The sequence below is a fragment of the Cherax quadricarinatus genome, chromosome 22, assembly GCF_038502225.1.
Source record: "Cherax quadricarinatus isolate ZL_2023a chromosome 22, ASM3850222v1, whole genome shotgun sequence".
NCBI classification, from domain to species: domain Eukaryota; kingdom Metazoa; phylum Arthropoda; class Malacostraca; order Decapoda; family Parastacidae; genus Cherax; species Cherax quadricarinatus.
In genome coordinates, this window is record NC_091313.1 from 17,471,036 (window position 1) to 17,498,641 (window position 27,606).

The 27,606-nt window shown below is 38.9% G+C and overlaps 1 protein-coding gene across 2 annotated transcripts in view; it reads left to right on the top strand.

Moving 5' to 3' along the window:
* Positions 1 to 202: 202 nt before the first annotated feature.
* Positions 203 to 27,606, top strand: part of LOC128689669 (uracil-DNA glycosylase) — a 36,604-nt gene continuing 9,200 nt past the window's right edge. For both annotated transcript variants that reach the window (XM_053778029.2, XM_053778030.2), the window contains exons 1-6: positions 203 to 465; positions 3,613 to 3,676; positions 6,632 to 6,717; positions 7,168 to 7,275; positions 8,146 to 8,339; positions 19,175 to 19,263. In XM_053778029.2, coding sequence (XP_053634004.2) covers positions 325 to 465; positions 3,613 to 3,676; positions 6,632 to 6,717; positions 7,168 to 7,275; positions 8,146 to 8,339; positions 19,175 to 19,263 — 682 coding nt within the window. In that variant the 5' untranslated portion in view covers positions 203 to 324. The remainder of the gene's footprint in view (positions 466 to 3,612; positions 3,677 to 6,631; positions 6,718 to 7,167; positions 7,276 to 8,145; positions 8,340 to 19,174; positions 19,264 to 27,606) is intronic.

A 27,606-nucleotide genomic window follows, 5' to 3' on the forward strand; every position in this document is an offset into this window, starting at 1 on the left:
TCGGAAGATTGTTCCGCGCATCGACAACTCTATTTGAAAAACAGTACTTGCCTATGTTCTTTCTAAATTCCTATTACCACTCTCAAAAGGCATCTTGTTCCCTTCTTTCTGCACACAAAATCGGACAGAGTGTTTCACCGGACGCCGGGAAACTGGGCTCGATACGGCGCAAGTTGTCAGTGTCCCTATGACGCTCCACAACAACAACAACAACATCTAGTGTTTAAAAGTTAACCTACAGAACTTTAATAAATGGATGCCAGTTAGTCCTTTAATAGCAACCTGAAGTTCTTGTTCTAGCTTAACATCTTTTGTAAACAGTTTATGGCGGCAGCAGCCTGGTTTTACAGGCTTAAGCAAATCATTAGGAGCCCTGTTTTAACTTGTTGCAGGAATATGTCGTCCCAAAAGACAATCAAGAACTTTTTTAAGCCATCCGTGAAGAGGACAAGTGAAGATAATCAGGTTGGTGTTCATTCAACAACCCCAGTGGAAATAAGTCACCCGATGACTTTTTTGGGGTTTTGAAATTGAAATGTTTATTTCTTTGTAAAGATTACAATGTGGGGTTTACATATTATACAGCTGTATAGCCCTTGTGGCTTAGCGCTTCTTTTTTATTATAATAATAATAATAATTACATATACAGTATTAATTACGATGTGTGGTTTACGTACAAAATGTTAATTACAAAGAAGGCCTCTGGTATGCCTAGGTATTTCGTGCAGACTAATACTAATTCTTACTCTCTACTGACACAGGTTGTGGAGCTTACTGCTATTATAGTTAGGTAATTGTATTGATTAAATAGATTTACAATTTTGAGATAGTTCAAAACGTTTAAGAATATTACAATTTGTAAATTTAGTAATGAGAATGGTTTTGTCTTGACATAATATACAGTTTTTATTAAAGCTGTTGTATAATCCTTCGGGTTTAGCGCTCCCCCATGATTATAATAATCTATTAAAGCTCCTACATTAGAGTATCTCAGGCAAACTTATGACTAGCTTAAGAATTAATCTCCTCAAGGAAGGTTCATGTTGGTGATATTTAGGGAATTCTAAATCGAATGCCTTCCAATCCCCCCCCAGGCGCTGTATAATCCTCCGGGTTTAGCGCTTCCCCCTTGATTATAATAATAATAATTAAGAATTAATAGGCAATAGCTCTAATCGGAATTTTATGTTTACAGTCATTTGGGTGACTGTAAGTGTAAATTAGGAGGAATCACAGATTATCCCAGGTTCTCTACACATATGCTGCTATGTATGATAATCTATGTAACTGTATTTGTGTATACATGAATAAATTTACTTTACCTCTGACAAGGTCCTGGATGCTATTGAGGATAACGAAAATGCTGATGTAGTGTACACAGACTTTGCGAAAGCCTTCGATAAATGCGACCACGGTGTAATAACGCACAAAATGTAAAATAAAGGAATAACAGGAAAAGTTGGTAGATGGATCTATAACTTTCTAACAAATAGAACACAAAGAGTAATAGTAAACAGTAAAGTCTGAGGCAGCTACAGTGAAAAGCTCTATTTCACAAGGCACAGTACCCATTACCTTCCAATTCCTTGTCCTCATATCTGACATACACAGAGATGTAAGCCATAGCTCTGTGTGTTTCTTCACAGATAACACCCGAATTGCCATGACTGTGTCCTCCATCGAAGACATCGCAAGACTCCAAGCAGACATCAACCAAATCTTCAAATGTGCCACTCAAAAAAATTTGAAGTTCAGTGAAGAGAAATTTCAACTACTCAGATATAGAAAACTTGAGCAAATTAAAACTGTATCAGGGTATACAACAAATTCTAACCATACAATAGAGAAAAAAAGTAATGTGAAGGACCTGGGAGTGATAATGTCAGAGGATCTCACCTTCAAAGACCACAACAATGTATCTATTGCATCTGCTAGAAAAATGATAAGATGGATAATGAGAACCTTCAGAACTAGGGATGCCAAGCCCATGATGATTCTCTTCAAATTACATGTTCTCTCTAGGCTGGAATACTGCTGTACACTAATTGCCTCCTTCAAGGCAGGTGAAATTGCTGACCTGCAGAGTGTACAAAGAACTTTCATGGCACACAAGTACAATAAAGCACCTAAATTACTAGGAACAGTTGAAGTCCCTTGATTTGTATTCCCTGGAATGCAGGTGAGAAAGATACATGATAATATACACTTAGAAAATCCAAGGGGAATTGGTACCAAACTTGCACACAAAAATCACTCCTTGGCAGGAGATGCAACATTTTCCCAGTGAAAAGCAGGGGCTGTTCAACTGTTCAACTGTCTCTCAGCATACATAAGGGAAATTACCAATAGACCCCCCTGGCTGTCTTCAAGAAGACACTTGACAGTCACCTTAAAGTAAGTACCTGACCAGCCAGGCTGTGGTTCATATGTCAGTTTGCATGCAGCCAGCAGTAACAGCCTGGTTATCACACCTTAATTTACCACGAGGCCTGGTCCCAGACTGGGTCATGGGGGCATTGACCTCCGAAACCCTCTCCAGGTATACTCCAGGTCTTGCTACCTCAGATGTTGGCTGAAGGTGCTGCTACCACTTCAGCCATAGTGTGCAAGTACTTTGTATTCATATTTTTATCATCAGTACCATTACAGGATTTTTATTACACCCTTGGTGGGGTAGGGATATTTCACTCTGCATTAAGCACCTGTAATAAATTCCCCCTTATCCCTTTTGTTTGTGGACAGTTGTTTTCATCCTTTCTTCCTAACCACATTAGTATTTGTGGCTCCATAGCTACGTCAGCTCATTTTCCTGCATAAAAGTTATTTGTGTGGCTGTATATGGTAAAAACCCACTAGCTGCTGTCTGAGGTGAGGTGTGGGGGTCCTACCCTGATAAAGCATAAAAGTGTGAAAAACTGCATGTGGATAGTATATAATATATAAATTATATGATGAGTTATTTTTGGTGAAAGGCTGTTGATCCCTGAAAAAAGATATCTTTCCCTTCCCAGATTAAATATATTTATATTATACTTTGCAATTGTGTGTTTACCATCATGTGTATAAATCAGCCTTTGCTCTTATTTTCAATTTTTGCATGACCTTTTGTTAGTTATTATTTTACTAATCACACAGTTGTAGATTCATTATTTTTTACTTTTTTTCACTTTTAGCTACATTTACATTTAAAAAATGATCTTGTTTATAAGAAAACTGGTGTCATTTCTTAGAAAACTGTTGACATTTTTTAAAAAATACCCTCATTTTTTGGAAAACTGATCCATTTCTTTAAAAACTGGTCATGTTCCTTAGAAAACTGGTCTTCTTTCTTAGAATCTCTTCACATTTTTTGGAAAAATCGTCATCTCAAAAACTCACCTCATTTCTTAAAAAACTGGTTTTATTTAAAGCATAATTGGTTTAATTTCTTGCAAACTGTTCTCATTTTATGCAAAACTGGTCTCACTTCTTAGAAAAGTGCAGTAATTTTCTAGAAAAGTAGCTTCATATCTTATGAAATGGATTATCTTAGAAGACTGACTTTGGCTTAGAAAAATGGATTATTTCCAGTAATATGTTCAATTTCATTTATTTATTGATCTCATTTGCAGAATAATGATATCGCTAAAAAAGTAAAGGCCAGTGAGGAAAAAAATTCATCTTGTGATCTTGCCAGTAAGTATGTTAAAAAAAAATGCTGTGATAATGGCATTTTGATGATCATGTGTGTTTATGGGAAATGTGTTGTATGAGTTTGAGTTTTATAGAGAATTCTTGGTAAAAAGCTGTTATTTTTTACATGTGACCTATGAGAGGCATCTACTAAAAGAACCATGCTGAAACGACAAGATATATACAGAGAAAGATCGCGGTCTGCAGGATTCGAAGTCACATCTTGGAGGCTAGCAAGGTTCCCCAAGTAACGCTCTAGACTACTCGGCCACAGATGACTCAAAAGCTGAGCGGCCTTATTTACAACCTGTGTTTCTTTCTCAGACTGGAGAAGAACATTCATACTACTGGATAATTATTAGTTATTTTTTATATATATTTAGATAAGATTTTGTTTGGATTTTTAACCCCAAAGGGTTAGTCACCCAGGATAACCCAAGAAAGTCAGTGTGTCATCAAAGACTGTCCATCTTATTTCCATTGTGGTCCTTCAGTCTTGTCACCCAGAGTGCAAGTTACATCACTTGACTAACACCCAGGTACCTACTTGCTTGCTAAGTGAATAGGGACAGCAGGTGTTGGAAACACACTCATTGTTTCCACCCAGGGATAGCAATTTTGATTTACAGTGGAACCTCAAAAATCGAACTGCCCCCAACACAACCAATTATGTAAGTGTATTTTTGTAAGTGCTTTTGTAAGTGTATTTTTGAGGGTCTGAAATGGACTAACCTAATTTACATTATTCCTCATGGGAATAAATTCATTCGGTAAAGGCACTCGAACAGCCTTCTGAGCCAAAGAAAGTTCGATATTTGAGGTTCCACTGTATTTGTAAAAAAGAAATTATATAAAGATTTTATTACAAAAGAATATTGACTAAGTAAAGTTTCCTGACAGCAAGTCTTTTTTTTTTTTTCTAGTATCCCAGAGCTGCATAAACTCTGATTAACACAAAATTTGTTGCAGGCTTTTTTAAGACAAATATTACATTTCTAGTCGAGCATTGACTCTGGTCTTGAGTGCTAACACTGTTTTTCATCCCATAAAATATAACACTTCCATCTTGAGGTGCAACACTCCTAACACTCAGTTACCGCTAAAACATAGGTTTTCACTTACACCATAGGGCTGTACTAATGGTGCCATCTTTCTTTCTGTTACATCCCTTCATTCACAATCTGTTAATACTCAGATTATGATCTAATAATGTCTGTACAATATATCTGGGGTGTCTAATTAACCCTTTCACTGTTTCGACCCCGAAAATTAAAAGTGCTGACATTGTCGTGATTTTAAAAAAGAATAACTTTTTCTTTTGAACTATTAAAGAATCTTTTTCTGAAGGTAATGGTATCAAATATATTAAGTTTAATGAAAAACTTACAGAATTACGCAGAAACAAAGTTGGCAGTCTGGGCACAATTTTCCCATTGGTGATTTCACCCACCTTAAGCTGCTATTTTAAACCAAACACAAGGTCAAAGGTTTGCCTCTCATGTCCAGGTGAAAATTTATCACTCGCAGCATATTTGAGGGCACTGCACTTAAAACGTAGATCTGTGTAAGCGACACTGGCATCAGTGACCCAGATCTACATGAGCAGTGAAAGGATTAACCCCTGCAAGGTCCCGGAACTGGTTAAGCTGCTTCCAGGTTTGGCACTTCCATATAAATTGTAAATCACTTAGCCCATAACTTGCCATCCTCACCTCATGCTCCTCTCCTCATGCTCTCCTGCTTGTCTGCTTTTCCATGAACAGTCTTGGGACTTTCTAGTTGTATAAATTAAAAAATGCTCTAGTTATCCATGTTTTCATATTTCCACTTAATAATTTTTACATTTTACTTTATATTTATTGGTAGTATTTGCCAGAAGTAACTGCTGTATACAAGTATTTATTTGTTTAGTTTAATCTTTTTCTGTATCTAGTTATTTTAATATTCATATTGTCTTTCATATGTTGCAACTTCCTCAAGAAATATTAGAACATGATGACAAATATTTATAAATGTATGTGCTGAACACAAATGGTTACCTTAGATTGTTTTTAAGTATTTAAGGTTTGGGCCCATGTTTTATCAGGTAAAAATGATTAAGAAGCATGATGATATAAATGGTTACAGATAGTACATATTGAAAGTATCAAAATGTTGACCTAGATTGTTTTTCTTGATGAGGAAGTCATGCTTGCAAGAGCTTCACATGAACTCGATATAAATTATGCTTTTAGAATGATCCCTGATTCAGGTTCCAGAAAACAAACACCCATGCTGTCCAAAAGTTTAAATTTACAGAATAATCAAAATATTTACACTTACTACTATGCATACTGCATATGTGTACAGGACACTTGATACGCATAGTTACACAGTCCTAAAACTGTTTATAGAGAGCTACAGTAGAGTGCAGAGGCACAGTAGAAGAAGCAGATATGTCTTCGATTTCCCATGTGTTTGACTCAACCTGAGAAGATACTCCTTGTACATAAAAGACCCAAAAGTATGGACTTCTATACTTATGATCCTAAAAGTTTCCTATCTGCTAACTGCTTCAAAATTTTTTTTTTAAAAACAATAACTGAGTTTGGTGTAAATTTAAGCAAATCGAATATAAGTGTTAAATGTATCTAATGCAACCTGTTTATCCAGATTCTCATCAGCACTCATACTCATGCACTTATTGCCATCACTATATTCACAACACTCCATCCCCCTCCCCAGTAATTATTATAACTTAAATTGTTTATACAGTTTTGTATTACTTTCTCTTCATATCAGCATTACTGTTTTAATATATAGTGTTTTGGTATTTGAAATAATCTTTACATTGAATAATCTTAATTGCATATTTTAAACCTAAAATTGCAATTTCTAAACATCATTTTGACTTAAAAACTGTATAACTACTTAATTGTGCAGTTCTTATAGTAAATAAATGATATGTACTCTTTGCAGGAACTCCCCCAAAATGCCCTGATCAAGATACCCAGCTCAGCCTGACTCCAGAGCAGAGACAACGTATGAATCAAAATAAGCTGAAGGTAGGCTCACTGAGGAGGGAATCTCATTGATCTACATAGTAGTTCTGTAGTTGGCACCTCGTATTGTATTTGTACCTGTGTGTGTGTGCTTGCATGTGGAATTGTGCCCACTGCCCACAGGATGGGTGTGGGGTGCATAAAAAGTTATTATACTAACGTACATGCCTCTAAGCATGTGCTGTTTTGACGTAATTTTGTTGTGACTCGTTTATAAATTACTGTACAAAAACACAGTGAATATAACTTGTACAGCAGAAGCATGAAGCTTATTTTTGTTTTTGTTATAAGTTCACTCAAAATTATTTTTATTTTTTATGTGATCTATATGTATTGCAAATAGGAAGAAAAATGTAGATTGTATAAATTATATATAAAAAAAGTTTTAATAACTGCCTTAGCACAAAATTAATGTTCTGCATGTTATGTTTTTCTTTTTTTTTAATTTTACAGGCAGAAATAAAGAGACAGAGTAGAACTACACCAGCTCTTCATGAAAACATTGGTGCCTCCTGGTTTCTTGCCTTGAAATCCCAGTTTTCAATGCCTTACTTTGAAAAGGTTGGTGAATGCTACCTTTCTAATTTAGCAGACTACTCATATGTCAGGGGTAGGAGTGTTCGGCTCACAGTGGAAAGAACCTATGCTCAGATCCTGAACGAGGGAGCCATATGGGCTAGTCTCCTTACATTTGCTTTCTCTTGTTCATCTAGCAATAAACAAGTAAATGTTTATTGCTAGATGAACAAGAGATTTTAGTTAACTGTTGGGGCTGAAACTTAGGGTAAAAAAATGCAAAGGATCCCATTGGTTTTTGTGGTTTATTTTCTTTTAATAATGCATAGATCTTTTACCCAGTTTGTATTGTATCATTTGCTTGTCTCATCATTTCCTCATGTTTATATGCTGTAATCTCTTACATAGGTTCTTAATATCTACTGGATGCCCTTCTCATCAGTAGGTATAATTTTCTGACTTTTGTGCTATACCTATCCACATAAATAGCATCACTCAAAGAATTTAATTTAATAAAATAGGAAAAATGCCTAAATATTATAAAATTATTACCCTAGGTATTATTATTAGTCATATCTGTTTCCTACACATAGTGTACTAGATTAAAAGTATTATTGTATTGGAGTGAGTTTTTTGCATTTTTTGCAGTCAAGAAATAACTTATTTGTTTTGAGTTTTTTAATTTAGTGTTATGAGTATGTAATATCTTTTTCAAACTTGAATGTTTCCAAAAAAAAAAAAAATTTGATCTTTGTTGTCCTTTAGTATTATCTTCTTTATAAAGTAATTTGAATTTTAAATTTCTTATTAAAAGTGAGAATTCTGACATTTTTTTCTGAATATGAATTCTTTTCCAAATATTGAATCTTTAATGAACCAAATGGCCCCATTTTTTTTTTTTCTCTAACCAATTAGCTGAGCAAATTTTTGGTCCAAGAACGCAGCAAAGCAACAGTTTACCCACCAGACGACCAAGTATTTTCATGGACTCATCATTGCAGCTTACAGGATATCAAAGTGGTTATCCTAGGACAAGATCCATACCATGGGCCACGACAAGCACATGGTCTCTGCTTCAGTGTTCAGATGGGTGTTCCTCCACCACCAAGGTACATTATGCTACTCTAAGTCACACCTCTTGCGATTCATTCAACTGCTTCATTTATAATCTTGAAACGAAAAGATGATTTCTTTCCCAGTTTCAATGGTCTTACCTTTGATAAATGAAAAATGAAATTTTCTTTGTAGTACAATAAATCTAAGCACCTGAAATACTGTACCTCATTTTGTGCACTGAAACTCATGAAGAACCAGCTGTTACACAAGATGGGAAAAATTCTTAGTAGAATACAGTGCTTTCATAATATAGTGCAAAAATGAAATTTGAATTCGAATGGTAATTATAAAAAAATCATTAAAATATCTTGCAATTTCTAGCCAGTACAGTGCGAGTGTCATGTAGGGGTGGCAATGGAATGAAAGGATAATTGGGGAATAAGGGAGTAAAGGGAGGGAGTAGGCAGGAGAGGTGAGTAGAGTGACAGGAGTGGAGGTAATGTGAGGTCACTGGTGACTACACCATCACCTCTCATTATCTCTACCACCACACTACTTACTCTCTCAGTACTTGAAATAAAATAATGAATAAAAGAATAAATAATTGGGATAGTGAATATTACTATTCCACTCAAACACAGTTTATTATTAAGTCCTTGTAAAATAATATATTTGGGAACAGGAGAACACTATTTGATTTAGATAAATGGGGATGGTACACATAAGCAGTGAAAAAGAGAATACAATCAACTGATGAAACAGAATATAACTTATATAGTTCAGAGGACAGTTCACCACAGGAACTCAGTCACACACTAGCCACAGGTCCCAAGACCTACACAGCACAAGCACTGCTCCAGCCAGTACAGTGGACCCCCGCATAACGATTACCTCCGAATGTGACCAATTATGTAAGTGTATTTATGTAAGTGCGTTTGTACGTGTATGTTTGGGGGTCTGAAATGGACTAATCTACTTCACAATATTTCTTATGGGAACAAATTCGGTCAGTACTGGCACCTGAACATACTTCTGGAGTGAAAAAATATCATTAACCGGGGGTCCACTGTACTTTGCCTAGTCTCTAACAGAGCCTCCTCCAGAAACTCTCCAGTAACCCTCTCCTGAAGCTCTGCACACAGGCAGTAGCTCTACCAGAATCTCTAGCCCACAGTTCTGCACACAGGCCAGAGCTCTGCTCGAATCTCTGCTCTCTAGCTGTTTCCTTGAGCTTATATGGTCCTTCAAGCACCTTCCCCAATGAGGCGTGCACCACGTGTTTTGACCTGATGCTAGTTCAAGAACAAAGGATCTTAGACTTAAGCCAAGAGGCGTGTCTGACAGCTATTTGCCAAGGCAAGGTGTGTGACAATTTACTGGTTAGTTAGGTCTCCCTCAGAGACCTCACAAGCAAAGGAACCTACATCACACAATAAACTTCATTTACTGTCATGATGGGTTGCTTCTAGAAAAGAACCTGATTTTTTTTCCCTGTTGAATCCCCTTGAACCATGTAATAGGTAATACATATAAGAACAGAATAGATAGGTATATCTTTCAAGACAGTGATTGAATGACAGTCAAAGTGTTTCCTCTTTTTTTGGGGGGAAGGGGGTTACCCTACCTTGGTGTCCCGTAACTTGGTTGCTAACACACCCAGCTCACACATTGAGGTCCATGGTTCGATCCCAGGAATGGGTGCAAACATTGAGGCAAGTTTCCTTAAGACACATTCTATTCCTGTTCACCTAACAGCGAGTAGGTACCTGGGTGTTAGCTGGTGTGGGTTGCATCCTGGGGACAAAATTAACCGAAGTTGCCTGAAATGCTATGCATAACTAGGGGTTTCTATATAGTATGTCGTATGTCATTACATATTTACATTGTGTTAGAAGAAAAAAGAAAGCTTAGTCATGTCAAAAGTTCAGAGGCAGGACAAGAGCTTGAGCTCACCCCCTACCCTTCCTCTTCCTCACAGATAGGTAATTACAAATAGGTAATGACATTGTATAATAGTTTTCACCTTGGTCTTATTCAAAAGTTCTTGCTTCACATGGTGAGGATCCAGGTTCAATTCCCATCAAAGGTTGGAAACATTGGGCATGTTTCCTAACACCAGTTGTCCATGTTCACCCATCAGCAATAATGGGTACCTGGGTGCTAGTCAATTGGTGTGGGTCACATCCTGGGACAAAAGTGACCTAATTTGCCTGAAATGCTCTGCATAACATTCGGTTTTCTATATAGTAGTATATCATTGATGTCGGATAGGCCTGTATACCTTGTACATGTACTTGTAGAAATAAGGATATTATATTATTTTTTTTTTTTTTTTTTTTTTTTTCAACAAGTCGGCCGTCTCCCACCGAGGCAGGGTGACCCAAAAAAGAAAGAAAATCCTCAAAAAGAAAATACTTTCATCATCATTCAACACTTTCACCACACTCGCACATTATCACTGTTTTTGCAGAGGTGCTCAGAATACAACAGTCTAGAAGCATACACATATAAAGATACACAACATATCCCTCCAAACTGCCAATATCCCAAACCCCTCCTTTAAAGTGCAGGCATTGTACTTCCCATTTCCAGGACTCAAGTCCGACTATATGAAAATAACCGGTTTCCCTGAATCCCTTCACTAAATATTACCCTGCTCACACTCCAACAGATCGTCAGGTCCCAAGTACCATTCGTCTCCATTCACTCCTATCTAACACGCTCACGCACGCTTGCTGGAAGTCCAAGCCCCTTACCCACAAAACCTCCTTTACCCCCTCTCTCCAACCCTTTCGAGGACGACCCCTACCCCGCCTTCCTTCCCCTATAGATTTATATGCTTTCCATGTCATTCTACTTTGATCCATTCTCTCTAAATGACCAAACCACCTCAACAACCCCTCTTCTGCCCTCTGACTAATACTTTTATTAACTCCACACCTTCTCCTAATTTCCACACTCCGAATTTTCTGCATAATATTTACACCACACATTGCCCTTAAACAGGACATCTCCACTGCCTCCAACCGTCTCCTCGCTGCTGCATTTACCACCCAAGCTTCACATCCATATAAGAGTGTTGGTACTACTATACTTTCATACATTCCCTTCTTTGCCTCCATAGATAACGTTTTTTGACTCCACATATACCTCAACGCACCACTCACCTTTTTTCCCTCATCAATTCTATGATTAACCTCATCCTTCATAAATCCATCCGCCGACACGTCAACTCCCAAGTATCTAAAAACATTCACTTCTGCCATACTCCTCCTCCCCAATTTGATATCCAATTTTTCTTTATCTAAATCATTTGACACCCTCATCACCTTACTCTTTTCTATGTTCACTTTCAACTTTCTACCTTTACACACATTCCCAAACTCATCCACTAACCTTTGCAATTTTTCTTTAGAATCTCCCATAAGCACAGTATCATCAGCAAAAAGTAACTGTGTCAATTCCCATTTTGAATTTGATTCCCCATAATTTAATCCCACCCCTCTCCCAAACACCCTAGCATTTACTTCCTTTACAACCCCATCTATAAATATATTAAACAACCATGGTGACATTACACATCCCTGTCTAAGACCTACTTTTACCGGGAAGTAGTCTCCCTCTCTTCTACACACCCTAACTTGAGCCTCACTATTCTCATAAAAACTCTTTACAGCATTTAATAACTTACCACCTATTCCATATACTTGCAACATCTGCCACATTGCTCCTCTATCCACTCTATCATATGCCTTTTCTAAATCCATAAATGCAATAAAAACTTCCCTATCTTTATCTAAATACTGTTCACATATATGCTTCAATGTAAACACCTGATCTACACATCCCCTACCCACTCTAAAACCTCCTTGCTCATCCGCAATCCTACATTCTGTCTTACCTCTAATTCTTTCAATTATAACCCTACCGTACACTTTTCCTGGTATACTCAGTAAGCTTATTCCTCTATAATTTTTACAGTCTCTTTTGTCCCCTTTCCCTTTATATAAAGGGACTATACATGTTCTCTGCCAATCCCTAGGTACCTTCCCCTCTTTCATACATTTATTAAACAAAAGTACCAACCACTCCAACACTATATCCCCCCCTGCTTTTAATAAAACCACAAACTTCTGCCCCACATTCTAATCCATGCAGTGTAGCTGCATTTTGCAAAGCACAACCTTGAAAAAAGAACAAAAAGTATAAAAACATTGTTGAAAATCTTGATAATGGTGATGAGGTTTAACATTAATTCAAATGTTCAATAATAATAAAAAAAAAACTTTGTGAATTAAGCTTAATTCTTTCAGTTTGTTTCTATCGTTTATATAAATGTCATTTTTCCAATAATAATCACTTCAGATCTATGTGAGAGACCTGTGTCTGGTTTTGTATTTCTCCTACCCTGTTGATTGCTTTTTCAATCAGGCTGGTGCTGTTATTAACCTGCCAGCCTACATAGCCATCACAGCCTGGTTGATCTGGCACCTGATGTAGGCAGTGCTACAGTTTCTTCTTGGAGACTTCTACTCATTCCTTAAAAGTTCAACTTTAAGATGCAAATTTTTGTACTGTTTCAGGTAGATAACTGAGTGTTGGTCAACTAGTGTGGGTTGCATCCTGGGGGACAAGATTAACCTAAGGTGTGCAAAATGCTCTGCATAACCAGGGGCTTTCTGTATTGTATGTCATTGATGTCAGCTAGATCTGTATAAGATGTATCTTGTACAGAGACCCCCGACTTACAATATTAATTCGTTCCAGAAGGCTGTTCGGGTGCCGTTACCGAACGAATTTGCTCCCATAAGGAATATTGTAAATTAGATTAGTCCATTTCAGACCCCCAAAAATACACTTACAGAAGCACTTAAAAAAATACACTTACATAATTGCTCAAGTTGGGAGATGTTCGTAAGTCGGGGGGTCCACTGTATTTGTAAAAGCATAGATTAATTATTATTATTCTTTCAAAAACCGGCCGTATCCCACCGAGGCAGGGTGACCCAAAAAGAAAAACAAAAGTTTCTCTTTTTAGCTTCAGTAATGTATATATGAGAAGGGGTTAAGATGATGATGATTATTATTATTATTATTATTATTATTATTATTATTATTATTATTGTTATTAGTATTATTATTATTGTGTGTTAGGTTTTGAAACTTAACTCATGTGCAAGAATACTAGTAGCATTTATGGATAAAGACACGTTTACTAAAACAAAGGGCAATAATTAAAGGGAAAGTGTTGCCATAAGTGGCTTCTTGACTATTTTCCTTCAGCTATTTGCAGTTTTTGAACTGTTGTATTAGCACAGCCCTGGCAAGACAGTGATGGAGTGAGTGAAGATGAAAGTGTTTCTTCTTTTTCGGGTCACCAGCCTCGATGGGAAATGACTGATGTGTTTAAAAAGCAACAACTTCATTTGTGGGATGTTTATTTTCCTCAAATATTATAATTTCACAAACAGTAAAAGGGAAGAATGCAGGAAATAATAATAATAACAATAATAAAAATAATAATACTGTACCTAGGTAGTAGGTTGGTAGACAACAACCGCCCAGGGAGGTACTACCGTCCTGCCAAGTGAGTGTAAAACGAAAGCCTGTAATTGTTTTACATGATGGTAGGATTGCTGGTGTTTTTTGTCTGTCTCATAAACATGCAAGATTTCAGGTACATCTTGCTACTTCTACTTAAACTTAGGTCACACTACACATACATGTACAAGCACATATATACACACCTCTCTGGGTTTTTCTTCTATTTTCTTTCTAGTTCTTATTCTTGTTTATTTCCTCTTATCTCCATGGGGAAGTGGAACAGAATTCTTCCTCCGTAGGCCATGCGTGTTGTAAGAGGCGACTAAAATGCCGGGAGCAAGGGGCTAGTAACCTCTTCTCCTGTATATATTACTATATGTAAAAGGAGAAACTTTCATTTTTCCTTTTGGGCCACCCCGCCTCGGTGGGATACAGCCGGTGTGTTGAAAGAAGAAAGAACAATAATAAAAATAATAATACTGTACCTAGGTAGTAGGTTGGTAGACAGCAACCGCCCAGGGAGGTACTACCGTCCTGCCAAGTGAGTGTGAAACGAAAACCTGTAATTGTTTTACATGATGGTAGGATTGCTGGTGTCCTTTTTTCTGTTTCATAAACATGCAAGATTTCAGGTATGTCTTGCTACTTCTACTTACACTTAGGTCACACTACACATACATGTACAAGCATATATATATACATACCCCTCTGGATTTTCTTCTATTTTCTTTCTAGTACTTGTTCTTGTTTATTTCCTCTTATCTCCATGGGGAAGTGGAACAGAATTCTTCCTCCGTAAGCCATGCGTGTCGTAAGAGGCGGCTAAAATGGTGGGAGCAATGGGCTAGTAACCCTTTCTCCTGTATATATTACTAAATTTAAAAGGCGAAACTTTCGTTTTTCCTTTTGGGCCACCCCGCCTCTATGGGATATGGCCGGTGTGTTGAAAGAAAGAAATAATAACAAAAAAAATAATAATAATAATACTGTACCTAGGTAGTAGGCTGGTAGACAGCAACCACTCAGGGAGGTACTACCGTCCTGCCTGATAAGTGTGAAACGGAAGCTTGTAATTGTTTTACATTATGGTAGGATTGCTGGTGTCTTTTTTTGTCTCATAAACATGTGAGATTCCAAGTATACGTATTTTGCTACTTCTACTTACACTTAGGTCATACTACACGTGCATGTACATGTATATACGTATATATACATACCCGTCAGGGTTTTCTTCTATTTTCTTACTAGTTCTTGTACTTGTTTATTTCTGCTTATCTCCATGGGGAAGCGGAACAGAATTTTTCCTCTGTAAGCCATGCGTGTCATAAGAGGCAACTAAAATGTCGGGAACAAGGGGCTAATAACTCCTTCTCCTGTACGTATATATTACTAAATTTAAAAGGAGAAATTTTCGTTTTTAATTTTGGGCCACCCTGCCTCGGTGGTATACGGCCACTTTGTTAAAAGAAAAATAATACAGTGGTCCCTTGATAATCATCGGGCTCAATAGTCGTCCTTTAGTCCAAACATTGGCTCGCAAATGGTCGGTTGACTCACTAATCGTCGTTCGTTCTGGAGGCGTACTCACGACTCTGAGCCGCCTCGGCCTCCCTTCCCAGCCAGTGTGCCATTGTTTACCAGTGAGCGACGGTCCCCTCCCTTGTTCATACGAAATATTTTATAATATTCCATTCATTTTAGTGCTTGCAAATGCTAAATAAGCTACCATGGCTCCAAAGAAAGCTCCTAGTGCCAAGCCTTTGGTAAAGAAGGTGAGAAATACAATTGAATTTAAGAAAAACATCATTGAACAATATGAAAGTGGCGTACGTGTGGCCGAACTGGCCGGGATGTATAATAAACCCCATACAACCATATCTTCCATCGTGGCAAAGGAAAAGGAAATCAAGGAAGCTGCTGTTGCTTGGAGAAAATTGTGGCCAGATTGTGTCCACAAGAGGGATTTTGAAGGGTTTGTGGCTGACCCTGATGAGCCTATGTCAGTTGTGAAATCTATTGTGGCACTGGGGAGTTCCATGGGGTTGGATGTGAGTTTGGAGGATGTGGAAAAGTTGGTGGAGGACCACAGCAAAGAGCTAACCACTGAGGAGCTGCAAGAGCTTCAGCATGAACAGCAACAGATCGTAGCTCAGAATCTTGCTGCAGAGGAGGAGGAAGAGAGATGGAAGAAGGTGCCTTCTTCAGAAATTAAGGAGATTTTTGAAATGTGGGGTAGGATGGAAAGATTTATGGAGAAACATCACCCTGAGAAGGATGTTGCAAGTCATATCGGCAGCTTGTACAGTGACAAAGTCTTGGCCCATTTTAGGGAAGTTTTAGAGAGATGCCAGAAACAGAGCTCTCTGGACACTTTTTTTGCAAGACAGGACTCCAGTGACTCTCAAGCTGGTCCTAGTGGCATTAAGAAATAGAGAAGAGAACTATGTAACCCCAGAAAAGGACTTGGTACCTGAGGTGTTGATGGAAGGGGATTCCCCTTCCAAACAGTAACAAACTCCTCCTCCAGTCTTCCATACACTAAGAAGAATTGCCAATAAAGGTAAGTGTTATGCTGTTAATGTTTCATTCATCATGTCCCATTGTATTGTTTATGTACTACATCTATATTTCATGTAAAAAAAAATTTTGTTTTAATACTTCTGGGTGTCAGGAATGGATTAATTGTATTTACATTATTTCTTATGGGGAAAATTGATTCGAAAATAGTCTGTTTCAATAATCGTCGCACTCCAGGAACGGATTAACGACGATAAATGAGGGGCCACTGTAATGATGATAATCTTTTTTTCTACAAGTACGTGTACAAGGTATATATGCCTATCTGACATCGGTGACATACTACTACGTATATAGAAAGCCCAGAGGCGTCGCTAGGGTTGGCGTCACCCGGGGCGGAATCTTTGGTGTCACCCGGGGTGGCATTTTTGGTGTCACCCCATGAAATCCAAGGGCAGGAGGATAAGGGGAGTAAACTCCAGTTACGTCACTACTGCATGCCCAGTGACTAATGTTTAGTAATGATAACGTTTAAAGGCCATAAACCGAACTTTATTAACCCTTTGACTGTCGCAACCCCCAATCCTGAGGTGTCTCCTGGTGTCGCAAAATTTAAAAAAAAAAAATTATTTTTTCTTATGAAATGATAGAGAATCTTTTCCCGATTGTAATGACACCAAAAAAACGAAATTTGATGGAAAACTGACGGAATTATGCTCTCGCGAAGTTAGCAACCTCAGCGATGTTTACAAATCGGCGATTTCGCCAACTTTGAGCCCTATTTTCAGCTAATTCCATTGTTCCAGTCGCCCAAACTCATAGCTATTTCTTTAGAACTCCATTTTTTCTATCGATTGAGTACAAGAAACTGCCCACTTACCGATTTCAACTACCTAATAATGTGGTCAGAAATTTGGAATTTGGCCAATTTCACGAAAACTAAAAAATATGACAATTTCAAAATAAGGTCGAAAATGAACAATGCAGACATTCCTGGCTCTAAAATAACATCTTCTTTGTTCATCAGTCACATCTCCAATCCCCTCTGATATTATTCTTGCTTTCTATTTTGAATTTTTATTCAAACAAAAAATAGAAGACTTACTATTATGCAGACTACTGCAATACTGTAATAATTGTATAAATAACATCAACCCATTCGTGACTGCATATTAGAATGGCTAATTGGACATTTATTGGAAAATGGCATCATTTGTTTACTTTTGAACATTGGCAAAAATCAAACATTTCCCCTACTTTGAGCTCTATTTCTAGATTCTTTTTATAGTAAAATCAATCAAAATCACCTCTATTTCTATAATATGTTTTCCATTCTATCAAATTAGACCAAGAAAATGAGAATACAACCATAAATACTATACGAAAATAGACCACAAAGTTGGCATTTTAATTAAAAAAAACGGTTGGAGTTTTTTTTTTTCTCATTATGCACTGCGTGCTCCAAGATTTTTTTTATATGGTGCACACTGACCACACAGACCCATTCTCTCACATGTGGGCCTACCAGCTTTCTCCTGCTTGATTTGAAGCCGCTAGAATTTATGAGTATATATACGTCAAACACGGTACCTCGTAAGACGTACATATACGGCCGCGACAGTCAAAGGGTTAATGATAAAATAAATAATCGTAGTAATATTGAGGAAACATAAACTCATATACCACTTTGAGTACAGGCCACAGATCCTACATTTATTCATTTTCAACAGTGAAAAAAAAAAAAACTTGAAAAATAAAGAAAAATGCTAGTTCCGATTTGACCTTGAGTACAGGTAACATCTCATTGAATCTGATATTTCATTTCCTTGCCTTCAATCCTGCAACATCATCTGTCACATCATCAAAATCAATGATTTTCCCTGTATAGGCCTATTTGTACTCTGTAATCCTATAATAGGCTATATAGAAATGAAGGATTTTTCTCTTACGTTGCTGCAGCACAGTTTTGGTCATTAGTGTTACCTTCTTTAGCGGCTCTATGACGTCACCCCCTAAATGGTGTCACCCGGGACGCCCCCACCCTCCTTACGACGCCACTGAGAAAGCCCCTTGTTATGAAGAGCATTTCAGCAAATTAGGTCAATTTTGTTCCCAGGGTGTGACCCACACCAGTCGACTAACACCCAGGTACCCATTTTACTAATGAATGAACAATGGACAGCAAGTGTCTTAAGAAAACACATCCAACTTCTGCCACTTTTGTGGTAGAAGCTGGAGTTTCTAGGCATGTACAGTCTCTCCTCACTTAACAACGGAGTTCCGTTCCTAAGAGTAGGTCGGTAAACGAATTGGTCATAAAGGGAAGAGCATACTATACTGATAGTGGGTTTGCATCAACTATCTTTAGATATTGTTTTAATGTCACCTTTGCACCATATATAACATTTTTAGTATATTTTTAAATGTTTATACAGTAGTTTACTGTAGTATATTGTAATAAACAGAATAAAGGAAATCAGCTCTAATATACATACATTACTTAGGTATGCACACTGGTCAGAGAGCTGATCGTAAGTCTGAGCAGTCATTAAACAAGTACGTCGTTACGTGAGGAGAGACTGTACTTAAAATATAAATATTGCTGTAGGAGTGAACATTGCCAACTTCTGATAATATAAGAAATTATGTGAAATTTTCCTTTGAATAATCTTAAATGTATAGGATTTATATTTCAACACCAGTACAGAAATGTTAATGATATAAAATCATATAATAAGGATATTTTGATACTGTATAATTGTTTCTTTTCTAGCTGACAGAATACAAAGTATCAAGTTGGTCTGTAACTTAAAAATTATTTTTACAGTTTGCTGAACATGTATAAGGAACTGGAGTCTGATATACCAGGATTTGAGCGTCCTTCGCATGGATATTTGCTTGGCTGGGCAAAGCAAGGTAAGAATCTAATTTGTTATTCATTAGATCTTGCTGCACACTTGGTTCATGAGGTAAGAAGACACACAAAAAAAAAATAGACCTTTATTAGTGCATACAATGGTTCATCTATATAGGGGCTTATGAAGTGGGTGAAACGTTATACAGTGGACCCCAAGTTCACGATATTAATCCGTTCCTGAGAGCTCATCGTAAACCAAAATTATCGGAAAGCGACTCAATTTTCCCCATAAGAAATAATAGAAATCAAATTAATCCGTGCAAGACACCCAAAAGTATGAAAAAAACCTTTTACAACATGATATATTAAGTTTAATGCAATATAATAATTACAATAACAATAATAACAATAGAATAATCACAATAGAATAATTGACACTTACCTTTAATGAAGATCTGGTGATGATTGATGGAATGGGAGGAGGGGAGAGTGTCAAAGTTTTCAATGTTTAGAAGGGGAATCTCCCTCCATTAGGACTTGAGGTAGCAAGTCCTTTTCCAGGGTTACTTCCCTTCTTCTTTTAATGCCACTAGGACCAGCTTGAGAGTCACTGGACTTCTGTCGCACAACATATCTGTCCATACAGGCCTGTACCTCTCGTTCCTTTATGACTTTCCTAAAGTTGTTCACAACATTGTCAGTGTACAGGTTGCCAACACTGCTTGCAGTAACTGTGTCAGGGTGATTTTCATCAAAAAAGGTTTGCACTTCAAGCCACTTTGCACACATTTCCTTAATTTCAATAGTCATTAGCACCCTTGGTCTCGATGGGTTGGCACTAGAAGCTTTCTTGGGGCCCAAGGTGACTTATTTTGCAGAAACAAGCACCAAAAACAGTGATAATATGGATAATATAGAATGTACCGAATGTATCCTTAGATGTGCTCACACTGGCTGGCTTGTAAACACTGGACACATCTGGTACGAATCGTATTGCATACCAGGTTTTGTAACGGGAATCGAGGCAAATTTTTTGCGATATAATGCTTCGGATACTGGATTTATCGGATACCGATGGCTTCACGAACCGGGGGTACACTGTACAAATAAGTTTACATTTTTGTATGTCATTTTATCAGCTTTCTGATATATATACTGTGTTTCAAGTACATGTGCTTGGTTCATATACCCATGGAAATCTTATAAGTGCTTTCTTTGTTATTCTCTGCCACTCCTATCCATACAGGTCTATGACTGTTTCTTATGTAAACTCTGCAATAGCTGTTTAATAATAGTAACTTATTAAAATTTGATCATTTTTCTTTTGTAATACCACTGTATTGACTGATGTGAAGGTTGATTCTCAATGTATTCTGGTTGCATCAATTTACATTATTGAACAGTGTCAGGTCAAGTAATTACAAAAAGTATGAGGGAGCTACAATTGAGGATTCTTGCATGATAATTTATAGCATTGTAAAATTTAATTGTTCTGGGTTGGTACTATGACGTTTCTTTTTTTGCTTTAATTGGGTGTTTTGTGTGTGCATGTTTTGTGCGTTCACTCTGAAGAGGGATAGGAATGTTGTAGTTTGGAAAGTCATCTCGCCTGTAATGGCAGCACGCCACTGGCAGGCTAGTGATGGAATTAATGATAGTGAAAGTTTTTCTTCTAGGTAGTAGGTTGGTAGACAGCAACCGCCCAGGGAGGTACTACCGTCCTACCAAGTGAGTGTAAAACTAAAGCCTGTAATTGTTTTACATGATGGTAGGATTGCTGGTGTCTTTTCTGTCTCATGAAAATGCAAGATTTCAGGTACGTCTTGCTACTTCTACTTACACTTAGGTCACACTACACATACATGTACAAGCATATATATACACACACCCCTCTGAGTTTTCTTCTATTTTCTTTCTAGTTCTTATTCTTGTTTATTTCCTCTTATCTCCATGGGGAAGTGGAACAGAATTCTTCCTCCGTAAGCCATGCGTGTTGTAAGAGGCAACTAAAATGCCGGGAGCATGGGGCTAGTAATCCCTTCTCCTGTATAGATTACTAAATTTAAAGAGAAAATTTCGTTTTTCTTTTTGGGCCACCCTGCCTTGGAGGGATACGGCCGGTTTGTTGAAAGAAGAAGAAAGTTTTTCTTTTTTCAGGCCACCATACCTCAGTTGGAGATGGCCAAGGTAGGGCGATAAGTAATGTCAAATGGTTAATGTAATTGTGTGCAAGAATGGTATATAATACCGACAAGATGAAATTAAGACATGTGCAACATCTGGGTATCTTTGTTGTAGACGTTTCGCCATCCAGTGGCTTTATCAATACAAATTCCAGGCAGGCATTGTACTTCCCATTTCCAGGACTTATGTCCGGTTAACCAGTTTCCCTGAATCCCTTCACAAAATATTACCCTGCTCACTCTCCAACAGCTCCTCAGGTCCCAAAAACCATTTGTCTCCATTCACTCCTATCAAACACACTCACACAACCTTGCTGGAAGTCCAAGCCCCTCACCCACAAAACCTCCTGTACCCCCTCCCTCCAACCTTTTCGAGGATGACCCCTACCCCTCCTTCCTTCCCCCCATAGATTTATATGCTCTTCAAGTCATTCTACTTTGATCCATTCTCTCTAAATGACCAAACCACCTGAACAACCCCTCTTCAGCCCTCTGACTAATACTTTTAGTAATTCCACACCTAATTTCCACACTCCGAATTCTCTGTATAATATTTACACCACACATTGCCCTTAGACAGGACATCTCCACTGCATCCAGCAACCTCCTCGCTGCAGCATTTGGAACGCAAACTTCACATCCATATAAGAGTGTTGGTATGACTTTTCTTTCGTACATTCCCTTCTTTGCCTCCATGGATAACTTTTTTTGAATCCACAGATACCTCAACGCACCACTCACCTTTTTTCCTTCATCAATTCTATGGTTAACCTCATCCTTCATAAACTCATCCACTGACAAGTTAACTCCCAAATATCTGAAAACATTTACTTCTTCCATACTCCCTCTCTCCGATGTGATATCGAATTTTACTTTATCTAAATCATTTGATACCTTCATCACCTTACTCTTATCTATGTTCACTTTCAACTTTCTACCTTTACACACCCTCCCAAATTCGTCCACTAACCTTTGCAACTTTTTTTTTAGAATCTCCCATAAGCACAGTATCATCAGCAAAAAGTAACTGCGCCAACTCCCATTTTGTATTTGATTCCCCATAATTTAATCCCACCCCTCTCCCCAACACCCTAGCATTTACATCTTTTACAACCCCATCTATAAATATATTAAACAACCATGGTGACATTACACATCCCTTTCTAAGACCTACTTTTACCTTGAAGTAATCTCCCTCTCTCCTACACACCCCAACCTGAGCCTCACTATCCTCATAAAAACTCTACAGCATTTAGTAACTTAATACTTATTCCATATACTACTTGCAACATCTGCCATATTGCTTCCCTGTCCACTCTTATCATATGCCTTTTCTAAATCCATAAATGCAATGAAAACTTCCCTACCTTTATTTAAATACTGTTCACATATATGCTTCAATGTAAACACTTGATCTACACATCCCCTATCCACTCTAAAGCCTCCTTGCTCATCTTCAATCCTACTCTCTGTCTTACCTCTGATTCTTTCAATAATAACCCTACTGTACACTTTTCCTGGTATACTCAGTAAACTTCTTCCCCTATAATTTTTACAATTTATTTTGTCCCCATTCCCTTTATATAAAGGAACTATACATGCTCTCTGCCAATCCCTAGGTACCTTCCCCTCTTTCATACATTTATTAACCAAAAATACCAACCACTCCAACACTATATCCTCCCCTGCTTTTAACATTTTTGTCATGATCCCATCAGCTTCAGCTGCTTTACCCCCTTTCATTCTACGTAATGCCTCACGCACCTCCCCCACACTCAGATCCTGCTCTTCTTCACTCCTAAAAGATGTTATACCTCCCTGGCCCATGGCCGGGCTCAGAGAGTAGATATACTCTCGAAATTATTCAAAGGTATGAAGGTAAAGGTATATCCCTGGCCAGTAATTGAAATTACCACCTCCCTTTCTTCATCGACATTTAAAAGTTCCTCAAAGTATTCCCGCCATCTACCCAATACCTCCAGCTCCCCATCTACAAACTCCCCTATTCTGTTTTTAACAAATCCATTCGTTCCTTAGGCTTTCTTAACTTATTTATCTCACTCCAATATTTTTTTCTTATTTTCACCAAAATTTCTTGACAGTGCCTCTCCCACTCTATCATCTGCTCTTCTTATAAGACTTCTGCTTTGTAAAAACCTCCCTTAAGCTATCTTTTTCTCTTATCACACCCTTTACTTCATCATTCCACCAAACATTCCTCTTTCCTCTTGCACCCACCCTCCTATAGCCAAAAACTTATGCCCCACATTCTAATACTGCATTTTTAAAACTATTCTAACCCTCTTCAACCCCCCCACTACTCATACTTGCACTAGCCCACCTTTCTGCCAATAGTTGCTTATATTTCACCCTAACTTCCTCTTTCCTTAGTTTATACACTTTCACCTCTCTCTTACTTGTTGCTGCCATTTTCCTTTTGTCCCATCTACCTCATATGCTAACTGTAGCTACAACTAAATAATGATCCAATATATCAGTTGCCCTCTATAAACATGTATATCCTGAAGCCTACTCATCAACCTTTTATCCACCAATACAGAATCTAACAAACTACTTCCATTACGTGTTATATCATACCTTGTATACTTATTTATTCTCTTTTTCATAAAATATGTATTACTTATTACCAAACCTCTTTCTAAACATAAGTAAAGGCTCCCCATTTTCATTTACCCCTTGCACCCCAAATTTACCTACTACTCCCTCCACAACATTTTTACCCACTTTAGCATTGATGACAGTGGTGCTCGCAGCAGTTTTGTTTGCCTGGAGAGAGGGAGGAAGAGGTATGAAGTCATCTTCATTTCATCCCCCTACACAACAAGCATCCGTCTCTCAACAAGTTATCCTGATGTCGTATCTGCACATTATCCAGACACAGGTACAAGCAGGATCCAGCCGAAATTTGCCGAATTTCTTTGAGAATTGTAAGTGACCCCACGCTACAGTGACCCCACGCTACAGTGTCCCACGCTGTTTCTCAAGTCACGTGTTCAGCGTCACTTGTATGTTGCTGTTGTTGTTGTTCAGCTCAGCACAGCTGTTTCAGCAAGCCAGAGGTGAGTTTTGTGGTGATTTCTGCGTCCAGTGTGAGTTCTCTATGTATTTGTGGGTGGGGGAGGAGAGGAGAGGAAGTGGCTGTTCCTCACCTTGCCCATGCTCGCCCTGCTCACGCTCACCCGTCTACCATACACCACTCACCACTGCCCACTCCCTCTGCTGTGTTTTCTGCTGTTTTCCATGTGAATTCATTGCCAGAACTGTGTATCCGAGTGTCCGTGGCCACTCGAAGCTACGTGGACCAGCATGCCACGTAGATCATGACACCACGTGGATCACGACATCACGTGGGTGTGGGCGATGTCACGTGGATCTACCAGCCACGTGAGTTACCAGATGTCCCAGGCCACATGCTGTGGTCTGCTGCCCGCATCACATTGACGTCACCCACGATGCTGCCCGACTTCATGACGTCACGATGTCTGCTGACGTCACCTCAAGATGTCTGCTGACGTCACCTCACGATGTCTGCCTGACGTCACCTCGAGATGTCTGCTGACATCAGCAGGACTGTGACGTCACAGTCCTGCTGACGTCACCTCGCGACATCACGCCTGACATCACATGATGTCACCATCGAGTGTTCAGTAATTATTTCAGTATTGTCGAGAAGATTGAGAGAAGATATAAGTCGTGTGTTAATTAATTCTTCTCAGTCAGTGTTCTCACATGTTGTAGTACCGCGGTGTGTGTGTAAAGTTTCCGTGTGTCCAGCGAGGTCTGAGCCAGACCTGAGTAGTACCACTGTGTTAAGTCACCCGTGTGACCAGTGTGTTTGACAGCTGATTACTCAGCCCTGAGCGTACGAGCCCTCTTGTACAGAAAGCTTTTATGCTCGTCGCTCGTGATGTTCTGCAGAATCGTACCTGCTACGATTCCCATCGAGATTTGTTTCACTTCACCTCCAGACCGTCAGAGTGCAGTTATGTGTAGAGAAACAAGTCTGGGGACGCTTAGACTAACCTCTGCTATAACTCCAACTGTGGAGAGAATGACACACTGTGTCAGCCTCGTGTCACAAGGTTCAGTGAGCAGCCTGCACAAAGAAGATGTCACTTTGACTGCTAGCTCTCTCACTGCAGTCTGGTGTATGATGTTACGACTCCCAGATGTTTCGCCCAGTCGTCTCTGCCACGACTCGCTCCACAACTCGCTCCACGCTCGCCGGCAGTGACAGCCCAGCGACAGTACCAGTCGAGAAGTGTCCTCCTGAGTCGCTTGCCAGAAGTCCTGCCCAGTTGCCGAGTTTTGTCGACACCTCACTCAAGGGCACCAGCATGTCGTGCCCCAGGTTGAGTGAAAACCTGCAGCGACTCCTACGATGACTGCTTCACCGTTCCAGAGGAGACCTTAACCTGTTACGTCACAGCTCAGCAGCAGCGATGTCTCCCGTGTTGCAGTATGTCCAGACGCAGGAAGGCGTGCAGTGATGCCCTTTGACGCTCATTGCCTTTGACCATGATGTTTAGCACACCCCACATGTTTTTTTCTTCCCTCCCTGTAGGAAGTTTTTTTTTCATGTCCATATGTATATATATGTTTTTATTTTGTGTTCTGTGCCCTGTTCCTACGAGAGAGAGACCGAGTTTCTTTTACTACCAGTATTGTCGCGTCAGGACGACGAGCGGTAGGTGGCCGAGCGTATGTAGACAGCCTGTACTGTCTGCACAGACAGCCCATGCTGTCTGCCAGCTTAGTTCATATTTCGCGGCATGCTGGTGCTGCCACCTATAGGCCTTGCCACTTCAGTATGCCCAGACTTGCCTCGCTCTCACTCACACAGCGGCCTAGCAGCAAGACACAAGTACTCCCAGCTCTCTCTCGTGTTATGGCCCTGCCCGGGCCATGGGCACAACACAAGCCTGTGTACCCACCACTACTTAATAAACAAAGAAGCCTCCGAAGACGTATCATTTACTACCCGCTACCAGAATACCAAATACACCTCGTTATATTGGGATCCCCAACCACAAGTACTCTCTCACTTGGTTCAAAACTCCCCATGCGCTCAACATTTCCCAAAATCTCTCCTCCACACTTGTCTCTCCTCCAGGTGCATAAACACTTACTATAACCCACTTCTCACATCCAACCCTTATTTTACTCTACATAATCCTTGAATTTATGCATTTATATTCCCTATTTTCCTGCCATAACTTATTCTTCAACAATATTGCTACTACTCCTTTAGCTCTAACTCTGTTTGAAACCCCTGACCTAATCCCATTTATTTCTCCCACTGAAACTCTCCCACCCCCTTCAGCTTTGTTTCACTTAAAGCCAGGACATCCAGCTTCTCTCATTCATGACATCCACAATCATCTCTTTCTTATCATTCACACATTCAAACGGTTTTCTTCTTATTCTTTTTAGTAGGCTATAACGGGAAAGTGGTTACGGCATTTTAGTCGACTTTTACAACATGCATGGCTTATGGAGGAAAGGTTCTTATTCCACTTCCCCATAGATATGAAAGGAAAAGCAATAAGAACAATACCTTACCCTTGAAGAATTTCGAGAGTATATCTACTCTCTGAGCCCGGCCATGGGCCAGGCTCGTCTGGTGCTTGGCTGGTCAACCAGGCTGTTGCTGCTGGAGGCCTGCTGCCTCACATATCCATCACAGCCTGGTTGATCTGGCACCTGGTGAAGGTACTTGTCTAGTTTCCTCTTGAAGGCTTCAACACTTGTTCCAGCAGTGTTTCTGATATCTTCTGGTAAGATGTTGAAAAGTCTGGGATAAGATAAAATCAAAGAAAACTCAGATGAGTGTGTATACATAAACCTGTACATGTATGTGTAGTGTGACCTAAGTGTAAGTAGAAGTAGCAAGATGTACCTGAAATCTTGCATGTTTGAGACAGACAGTAGACACCAGCAATCCTACCATCATGTAAAACAAATACAGGCTTCCTTTTTACACTCGCTTGGTAGGACGGTAGTACCTCCCCGAATGTTGCTGTCAACCAACCTAATACAGTGGTACCTCGAGTTTTGAACAGCTTCCAACTCGAACAATTATGTAAGTGTATTTTTGTAAGTGCTTCTGTAAGTGTATTTTTGGGGGTATGATACGGAGAAATCTAATTTGCATTATTCCTTATGGGAACAAATTCCTTCAGTATTGGCACTCGAACA